We start from the raw sequence: 10,736 nt of genomic DNA, 5'->3' as shown, positions 1-10,736 counted from the left end.
TAACTCAACACTTTATAATTCAATCCAACCCAATACATGTTTTTCTATTTTTCAAAGTAAATATCATGAACTAATTTAAATAAATAAACTAATTTCCCAATTAAATAATTTTTTCAACTTGATTCTAATTCCTTTTAAAATACGGCAACTTTACTAGTAAAAGAATTTATGAGAAAATATATTTCATATTTCCACATTCAATGGATTCACAATGACCAATTAATTTAATTTTATTTTCAAACTTCAATTAATTAATTAATAATTCAAAAACTATAAATTAATTTTCCGGTCATTTCTATTTAATGAGAAAATGACATTCATTTCTAAATATTTTCTATTTCTCCAACTTTACAAATTCTATTCATTTTATCCATTTTTGTTCATTTGATTCAACATGTAATTCATTTCCAGTTTTAATAAACTAGTGGAGGGACCGATTAAATATTTATAATTAGGGCTCAAATAATTTATAATTAAGTTTCAGATTTTCGCTTATTAAGTGTAAACTCATTTAATCACGAAGTCATTTCACTATAGTATTGAGATTGAGCTCTCTCTAATGATATAGTATTACAAAAATAATTTGATCAGTTCTCGTCCAATGACCTTTATAAAAATCTAAATTTATTTTGACCACTAAATTTCTTTTAAATTATTTTTCTATTTCTAGATCATTCCCACTTCTTTGATTTTGATTAAATGATAATTTATAATTAAAATTTTAAAAATAAAAAAATCATTTTATATTTTTATTTTTAAATATTAAGTCCTATTTTAAATATTTTATTGTACTCAATTCAAAATATAATAATACCCATAATGTTTTTTATAGTACTCATAATGTCATTTTACTATATTAAATTTTTAATAATTATTTTATTTTAAAGCATTTCAATTATATTCTTTTAGTTCTTAATTTTATTTTATGCATAGACATATATTAAATAAATAAAATTAACCCCACCAACAAACTAGTTATATTATGTCAAAAAAGTTATATTATAAAATTAAAAAAATAATGAAATGGAGTTTAAAAAAAAAAAATCAGTGCCAATTGCAAACTGATTTGACTAGTAGTAATCACAAATAAATAAGGTTAGCACTTAGCAGTTGCAGAGTGCTGAAATTTACATCTGAATTCTGTGAAAATCACAAATATGAAACTATTTGACTAGTAATAATCCCAAATAAGGTTAGCCCTTAATTTGCTGAGTGTTCAAATTTACATATGAATTCTATGAAAATCACAAATATGAAAATAAATCAGTGCCAATTGCAAAGTGATTTGACTAGTAATAATCACAAATAAGGTTAGCACTTAATTTACTGAGTGTTCAAATTTACATATGAATTCTATGAAAATCACAAATATAAAAAGAAATCAGTGCCAATTGCAAACTGATTTGACTAATAGTAATCACAAATAAGGTCAGCACTTAGCAGTTGGTGAATGTTTAAATTTACATACGAATTCTATGAAAAGCATGAAGAAAAAAAAAAAAGACAACTATTGACAGGTTTCTTTTTCTAATATTTCAGTACAATATTGACTCAAATGACATCTGATTTCTAATTGTTCCTTAGAGTTGTGGACATTGAAGCTCCCAATCATCTTCAGAGTGTGTGAATGGCAAAAGAAAATCGATGAAAGGTAGCCCAAAATATTTACACCTATGAAATTTCATTTCATTGATATGTACCAATTTTCACAAATAAACCAACTAAAGCCATTACTCCAAAACCAGCTGCATATGACGGTTCAAGTCATCTAGATAGCTGCTTCGACTATAATCTTGCAAGTCACAACCGTCTACTATCACTGCTTTCCCTCCACAACTCTTCTGCTGACTCTCTACTGCACCATCTTCGTTTTTAAGCAACTCCACCACCTGGAAAAATCATCACCAATTCCCCAAATTTACCAATGGGATTGAGTGGAAATGGCGGATTTGTTTTTCATTGACTTACCCTTGTCATGCTTGGACGTAGGTTGGCTAAATGGTTTATGCACATGGAAGCTGTTAACATTGCACGTTTCACTTGTGTTTGATCGTAATCGTCTTCCAGTCGAGGATCTACCAGTTCCTTTACTTGATTTGATTCCAGAAGTGGCTTTCCCTGTATCAAAAAACATGGAAACCAACTTCATATCTTCGAATTATACATAATATAATGTTGATTTGCTTTTGGGGTAGAAGATGTACCCAAATCATGAGGCTTTGTCGGGATAAATCGACTGCGCGACGGCCTGTTAATATCTCCAGTAGTAGGACTCCAAATGCGAATACATCGGTCTTTTCATCAACTATCCCATGCATGAAGTACTCTGGCGCCAAGTACCTGGAGGCATTTTCATACGCATTAGCCCCAATTCGACTTTGTGAAATGACTTCTGAGAATAACAAACGAAGTTAACAAGGCAAAAGAAGCTGCATGCCTAACCCGAATGTTCCTTCGATGGGATGGACAACATGTTGATGCCAATTCTCCGGCAGCCACTTTGCCAAACCAAAATCCGAGATCTGCAATGAGCAGAAGAAATTACCATATCCATGTCAGATATATATTCAGGTAATATAGGTACACGGAGATTACGCACATGAGCTTCATAATCTTCGGTGAGCAGTATGTTGGAGGCTGTGATGTCTCGATGTATAATGCGCCTCGGACAATCGTGGTGGAGATATTTCAATCCCTCTGCTATCCCTGTCGCCACCTTGTACCTTGTCTTCCAATCTAGACACTCATCTGAACCTGCAGTGCATAACATAAATCTTAGCCATCTAGATCCATTTCTTTTTTTTCCCTAGTACAAATGAATCTGACGGTGGAACAGTCATATATTAGAGATACCGAAAAGCACAGAAGCAAGGCTGCCATGAGGAGCAAACTGAAGTACTAAGTGCAAGCCTCCATCAACACTGAATCCGATTAAGTGAGCTGCATTTGGGTGATTAATGTGAGCAATAATCCCAAGTTCTAACAAGAAATCATTGGCTCTATCTTCTTCTTCCTTCTCATTCTTTATTAGCTTCTTCACTGCTACAATTTGACCATCAGTTAAGTGCCCTTTGTATACCTCCGCATTGCCCCCTTTTCCCAGCATATTCTCTACAACATTATTATGAATTGTTAAAATCATACATAATCAAAACTAGAAAAACAAAATAGTCAACTTCATTTCCCTTGATCAAAGGAAAAATCATATCAGAACTTCTCTTTAAATCCCTGAGTTGTTTTCAATTGCAGGCAACTTTGATCCATTTGGCTGCAGATGCTTTTCTCTCTAAGATGTGTTAGTTGAATACATAAAGCTTATAATGAAATCAAATTATACACTGGTCCAGAAACATGCTCAACTTAGTTGGTTCATGCAGCTATTCTTAAGAGGTGAAATCGAGCAAATCTTGATTCGAATCGTAACATTTACAAACCCTTCTCTTACCCCAGTCTGCCAAATTAATGTTCCCTAATAGCGCAAAGGTCCTTCAGCTGGAAAATTTATAGTCCCAATGTTCAACTAGGAAAGCAGTAAGTGCAACATTAAAATATTGGACAAATTTTGTTACTCGAAGACAAGTGAAGCCGATATCATTAATATCATATGCTAAACTACCATCAAGAATGACAACATTAAACTGTAAATTTGATAATGTTGTTTTTTACCAGGACTGAAATGATCTGTAGCAGCACAAAGGTCGGAGTAAGAAAAAGTCTTCCATGATGGTTTAGGCACCGGTATTCCGTCAATATCAACGACGCCGGCCTCGGAGCTGTAAAATTTGGTCAATTTCCTCCACAAATTCTTCTTAGACATCTCGTAGTTATTTGTGAGCAAAGGAATGATAGAGAAACTCCTGGCTGATTTCTTCTTAATATTATCGATCACATGCTTCCATTGCAAAGCATAAGAATCTCGGTTCCATCTCTGGAAAACTTGCGGCGGCTTTTGAGGATAGTAGGGACAATTGCTGGTGCAGGCACCACCGCTGCTATCGGAATCCAATCCCCGGACGGCGGGAATGTCCGGTTCCCTTATTGATGATGACTCCTCATTTTGTTTTAATGATTCACTTCTCTCCACAACCTCGGATTTTGATTCCTTTTCCGGGTTTATAACCTCTCCGTCCTCTCTTCCCGTTTCTGCATAAACAAACACAAATCACACTTTTATATCCAAATACCAAAAAAAAACAAAAAACAAAAAAAAAACAAAAAAAAAACCTTTGACAGCCATTACTATGGTGATGAATTTAAATGATGAAAGGAATCGAAATTAAAATAGCGATTATAACGTTTAAGATGAGATCGCTATTTCAAAAAAAAAGAGAAAGAAAAGAGGAAACATTGTATTGGTATTTCTATTTTTTCAATCCAAATTCGTCTCCAACATCCAGCTTAGAAAAGTTGGCGGATGATTAAGAAACATGAAAATCAAATTCCCCCCCCCCCCCCCTTTCAAAAGAAAAAAAATCAAAGATATGAGGTACATCACAATCTCGTATTGGTGTTTTGAGGGGGTGTCTTCATGGAAAATTGGTATGTAACCAAAGAACCCCTCAAAACAGTATGGTTTTTGTGTTTTATTTTTGTTTATTGTTAGGAACATCTTTTCCAATCTTTCCTATATTTATTCATTTCTTTTTAAATTTAATTTAAGTCTAAATGCACCATTTCTTTTTCCTTCTGATGAAATCCTGACCCTTGGTTTTTAGCGCTCGAGATTTTTCTCATTTCTGCTGCAACAAACTCTTGGGAAGATGGAGGGGAAAAACTAACGAACCTTCCGACCGTTGGTTATTTGTAAACTTCTTCGAGGGTAATTTGGACAGTCGCCTCATACGATGGGAGTTTTTTGATTGTTAGTGAAATTAATTTCAAAACACTAAATTATGAACATATGAAAAAAAAAAAAGCTGATCTGTATGCTTGAAAATATGAGTAATTTTAAAAGATAATTTTAATTTAAATATAAGGATAAATCTTAAAATTATATGTTAACTTTTATTTAATTTGTAATTGTATTTATAAACTTTAATTTAGTGTAATTATACACGTGAAACTCGAATGTGTCTCGAATATATACTTGAAACTTTAATTTTGATTTAATCATACACATTTAAAGAAATAAATACATAAAATTATTTTTATATTGGATAAATATAATTATTTATATATGCAATATTTAAACATAAAATGATATTATATAAATAATTGTGTTAATAATTAACAAGAATTGGATCAAATCTAAATTTCATGTATACAATTGCACATTAAACCATTGTTCATGTATAATTTTAGATTTATCCCATTAAATATATATATACATTCAATTTAAATATAAATAAGCAATCTTGTCATTGTTTTAATTTTACATTTTTTTCATTTATAATTTCACTTTGATTGATTTATAGATTCAAATCACATTATTTTTTAAAATTTATATTGGGGTACTTTACTCCAATAGTCACTCAACTTTGGGTAGCTAACAAAACAGTTGCCTAGGTTTCATTTTAGTCACTCAACTTTTGAAAAATAACAAAACAGTCACTAATGTTATAAAAAATGACAAAACAGTCACTGATTAATAGTTTTCAGTAGTATCTTAACGGGACTGCTGATGTGGCCCCTTAACTTACCACGTTGGATTCCACAGTTGAAACCTACCCAGTTTAAGAAGAAATTGAAAAAAAAATCCCTTAATAACAGAGAAGAAGAACAAGATATATCAAGAAATTTTATACTCCGATGACCATTCCGAACTCCGACAATCAGAGTTTATAATATTCCGAACTCTGTCAAGAAATTTCATATTCCGGTGACCATTCCCAAATTCCAACACAAAATGAAAAATACACAACACCATCCCAGGGACTCGATTTTTTCTTCATCACCATTTTTCTGCGAATGGAAATTTACAGCAAAGGGGAAATTGTTGTTATTTGAAAAAAAAAAGAGCAAAGAATATTGTAGCCAAGGGGATTGAATTTCAAGAAACTATTCACATATACAACTTTGACCTGCCAAAAGTTGTTAGTGATTATTTACATCAGGCTGGAAGAATCAAAGAACCAAATATAAAAGGAAAAAAAATGAACCCAAAATGAAAACTCAAAAATAAAAAACTCATTTTTGTCATTGAAACACCATGTCTTTGCAGAAGTAAAGTTTTTTTCGGGGAAGATAATGTATCAAGAGTTGCAGAGCAGGTAAGAAAATTTCATCAAACATATATTTTTTTTCTTTGAAAAAAAATGGTGGATTGGGTTCTAGGGGATGTGTGTATTTGTGCATATGACATAATTTGTCTGCAGTTTCAGTGGCAACAATGAGAGACCATAAGCCTAGTAGTTGATTTTGGAATCACTGGAGGCATGTCCATTTTTTCTCCTTCTCTTCTTTTTCTTTTTCTTTTTTTTTTCTCTTCTTAAACCCTAAATTGGTGCTGATAGGGCTGTTAAATTGGAGGTAATCGGCCAACTGGAGGGTTTTTTTTTTTACACCAAGCATGCTATCATCTTCCATATCACTTTGTTGTGGCATCTGTGATGAAAAAGGCAAAAATGATTGTTTTGTCACCTTTCCAAAGTTGAGTGACCGAAATGAAACCAATGTGACTGTTTTGTCAGCTACCCCAAACTTGAGTAACTGTTGGTGTAATTTACCCTTTATATTATTTAATTTTTTTTAAAAAAATTCTATAGATAATTAGTGGAGTGTTTTTAATCCCAAAATCATTTTAATTAATTTTATTTCTTTTAATATTGTATAAGAATACATTAAGCCTTCTAAGATAATATATAAAAGGCTTAAACCAAAATTTGCCCCAAAGTATACGGTTTTTAAATTATTTTTTGATAAAAAATAATATTTAAATTTGATTCCGTTATGCCCTTTAATCCAATCATTAAAAAAATCTTCTTGACCAATCATATCATGACGTGATATTTTTAATTATTTTTATTTTATTTTATTTTATTTTTCCTTCATCCACCCTTCTTCTTCTCCCTCCCAACACTAGTCACTTCTTCTTCAATCTCTCTTCAAAGCAAACAATTTTCTAGTTTCATCACACTGTTTTGCTCATGTGGCTCCAGTGTTAGTGGAAATTCATCACCAAAATTCCAAACAATTCTAGAAATTTTCCAATTTCATTCCTTTGTGAGGTTTTTTTGTGGTTTATTTCTTTTCTTTTTGGTGTTTCAATCTTGCATACAATCATGTAATTTCTCATGGTATTTTGGTAAATACATGAGAAGATCTTCAGCCTATTGACCTATCGTTAAATACAGTAGTTAATTTGGGTTAATTCCACACTTAAGGAATTTATTTTCTAAACAATTTAGGATTTTAATTTATGTTTTCAGTATTTAGGCATTATGATTAAAAGTTAATAAAAATAAGTGTTTTAAACATATTTTGTAGGTGTTGTGACCCAGTAGGCCGACATGGGTTTTAGGTTGTGTTAATTGGTTTAATTGAGTGTGTAGGATAAAAATACAAAGCCTCAATTGACATGGAAGGAAAAGTCGAGTTATGCACAAGCTTTCCGAGACGTCAAAGCAACAAACGAATGACAAGATAGATTTTTGGTGTCATGTCGCACCACGCAAGGGTGTGGCACGACACACATTAATATGTTACCCAAGTTTACCGAATTGTTTTTGTCTACGCAATCAAACTTATATGAAGACCTAGGACGTGCCGAAGACCTAATTTGGGTTACCAACACCTCTATAAATAAGACATTAGGGGTTGAATGTAATCAAGTCGTCCTAGACACCTTCAAAAATTGTCGTAGTTTAGAATTAGTTTTAGTTTATTTTCTTTTCGGCTTTTAGATACTTTCTTGTTTTTCTTCTTGAATCGGTTTTGATTTAAGGACTTGTTTATTTATTTAAAGTATTCAGTTTATATTTTTTTTTGTATTTGTTTTATTTCGTTATTCCAATCGAGAGATTTGTTACTCTGTTCCCCATTCGATACTCAATCCATAATTATTCAAATATCTTTTCTTCTCCGAATCGATCATGTTTCTTATATGGTTTATTCAATCGAAATTGAGATTATGAATAACATGAGTGGCTAAATCCCTTAGAGGAGATTAACGAGTGGATGGGGATGTGACTAGCAGAGGATTTAGGATTTCTTGAGATGGATTAGTTGGTATAAATTATGTGTTCTTAAACTGTTAGGCTTGACAACCCTAATAAGTTATCATAGGGTAGATGAGATAAGAAGATAAAGTCAAACTAAGTAAATCGTAATTTATCTTGGTTGAAAAAGTGATGTCGGGAGTTGAGTGAGTATCAACCAATTGATTAAGTTAATTAGAGTTGAAAGGTAATAATTGTTTAATTGATAACTAATTCACTCTAAAACTCCAATACAAAGTTAATTGCAAACTCCGAATCAAGTTAATCTTCCTGATTGGTTTACCAATTTAATTCATTTGTTTATATTTCTTTATTTGTTTATTTTTGTTAGTTATTTATTTTTAACCCTCTTAATCTATTTTATGATCCATCGTAATATAAGAACTAACTATTACTACTTAGACTTAATATTGTAAAAAGTATTTTCATTATTTGTTCCATCTTCCCTTGGGTACTATCCTCGAAATACTTCCAATATTTCGTTGTACAACTATATTACAATTTGGCTCATGCACTTGCAGACACCACCGTTCTCAATTCTTATATTTTTGGTGTTATATTTATTCTATAAACAATAATTCATTTATAAGCGGTCAAGTTGTTGACGCTGTTATCGAGAGGTTTTGGCAATAAATTTTGAAAATAAAATTTTTAAAATTAATAAGATAAGTAGGAACATTAGGAGCTATAGATATGATTTTTTAAATTTTGTTTGTTGTTTTTATTTTTGTTTCAGTTCGTGTATGATTTGAAGCTTCAGCACTCCAATTGAACCTTACCCAGATCCATTTAAAATACTTAGGTGCAACCATCAAATAATGGATAAATATCCATCTGCAGTAATAAAATTACGTTGGGAAAATTCGTTATTCGAAGAGTCACGCAAATTGCAAGAAAATAACTGAGAAGAAGTCCCAATGGCTCAGAGGATGTTGCGTGAGTACGCCTTACGTACCGTAAATGTGGTGCGAAGAAGTATTGAGTGGTCGAAAATTAACGCCAAAAATTTCAAGCTAAAAGCAGCCATAATATAGATGACCCAAAACACACTGCAATTTAAAGGGAACATGGTTGAAGACTCAAACCAAGACTTGAAGCAGTTCCTTCAACTATGTGATACCTTTTAGTATAATAGGGTAATCAATATCGCTATATGTCTATGTTTATTCCTATTTTCATTATGTGACAACGTAACCGATTGGTTAGACTCATTAGAACCAGGTTCCATTACAACATGGAATGATTTTTCTTCATAAAATTTTCTCGATTAGTCAAACCATTCAACTTCGGCGAGAAATAACTAATTTTAAACAATACAAAGGTGAAACACTTTACGAGGCGTGGGAGTGTTTTAAGACAATGCTAAGGAAGTGCTAACACTATAGACTGCAAGCATGGCTCCAAATCCAAATATTCTACAATGGTGTTGAGGAATATATTTATTGTAACAGCCCGCTTTTGAGCCTAGTCGGAACAGTGGTTTTGGAACCACTATTCCGGGGTTGGAGAAATTATTTTTAATGATATTTTATGCGTTATAGCATGATTACATGAGTGCATGAAAATTTTGGTGAAATAATTTTAGCAATTTCATGCTTAATTGCGAAAAAGAACTAAATTGCATAAAGGGAAAAAGTCTTATTTTATTAGATAGATATACCAAATAGCTAGAGAACCAAAATTGGGGGCCTTTAAAGTGAAATTAGGCCTTTAAATAAATGATGGCCGGCCATGAGACAAGGAATTAAAATAGTCAAAATGGTTAGGTGAATTTTGATAACCAAATTGACTAGAAATAAAATAAAATAAACAAAGAATGATATCATTTCTTTCTCATCTTCTTTTTCATCAAAATTTTCAGCAAAAGTAAGGGTTTTGAAGCTTTAAAATTTCAGCCTAGCTATCTTCTTGCAAGTAAGTGATTTAAATGCCTATTTTTTTTTGTAATTTTTGTACTTTTGGAACCCTTATAGCATGAACTAGCTAATGGGGGGACTATTTTGTGAAATGGTTGATAGTCTAGGGATTTTCCATGAAAATATTTATGTTTTTTGCTGAATTTTTATGGAAGAAAATGAGTCTTGGTTGTGTAATAAACAACTTTAATGAAAGGATTTTCATGAAAACACCTAATATGGACTATTTTGTAAAGATGGCAAAATGAGTGATAAGTATGAGTAATAATGAGAATTGTGGGCTGCTCCTAGTATAAAAAGAATTGGGCTAGGCTTGGGTAGTGACAAAATTTGATAAAAATCAATGTACGAGCCTAAGGGCAAAACTATAATTTTTGTAAAGTCTAAGGGCAAAATGGTCATTTTTTCAAAGTATAAATGATGAAATGTATTGGTTAATATGATGATTAAAATAGTGGATTTTATTATTATAGATCAAGAAAACTGAGATTCGAGCTTAAATTGGAAAGTACAAGGTTATGGTCTAAAATGGAATAACTTGCTGAAATTTGCATTCGAGGTAAGTTTGTGTGACTAAATAAGCATGTTATCCATATTATTCTTAATATACTTGAAATCTATTTTGCTATAATTGTATTGAATTATATGTTAATGGAGTTAGGTA

At 31.6% G+C, this 10,736-nt stretch overlaps 1 protein-coding gene across 1 annotated transcript; it reads right to left on the bottom strand.

Moving 5' to 3' along the window:
- Positions 1-1,654: 1,654 nt before the first annotated feature.
- On the bottom strand, positions 1,655-4,452 carry LOC108465193 (receptor-like cytosolic serine/threonine-protein kinase RBK1). Its single transcript, XM_017765513.2, has 8 exons — positions 4,225-4,452; positions 3,667-4,143; positions 2,854-3,111; positions 2,600-2,754; positions 2,443-2,522; positions 2,205-2,340; positions 1,969-2,118; positions 1,655-1,889 (listed from the first exon to the last, which is right to left on the bottom strand). Exons 1-8 carry the CDS (start codon positions 4,235-4,237, stop codon positions 1,731-1,733), a joined length of 1,428 nt encoding a protein of 475 aa, XP_017621002.1. The 5' UTR covers positions 4,238-4,452; the 3' UTR covers positions 1,655-1,730.
- Between the last annotated feature and the right edge of the window lie 6,284 nt (positions 4,453-10,736).

The sequence above is a fragment of the Gossypium arboreum genome, chromosome 12 (assembly GCF_025698485.1).
Source record: "Gossypium arboreum isolate Shixiya-1 chromosome 12, ASM2569848v2, whole genome shotgun sequence".
Classification (NCBI taxonomy): Eukaryota; Viridiplantae; Streptophyta; class Magnoliopsida; order Malvales; family Malvaceae; genus Gossypium; species Gossypium arboreum.
The sequence above is the reverse complement of the archived record's forward strand: the minus strand, read 5'-3'. Positions and strand labels throughout refer to the sequence as shown.

Bases quoted from the DNA above. Each gene is read 5' to 3' on its own strand.
- LOC108465193 (XM_017765513.2), bottom strand. The intron at 3,112-3,666 runs GTAAAAAACAAC...ATAATGTTGTAG, and splicing joins TACAGATCATTTCAGTCCTG to AGAATATGCTGGGAAAAGGG. The intron at 2,119-2,204 runs GTACATCTTCTA...TTTTTGATACAG, and splicing joins GACAAAGCCTCATGATTTGG to GGAAAGCCACTTCTGGAATC.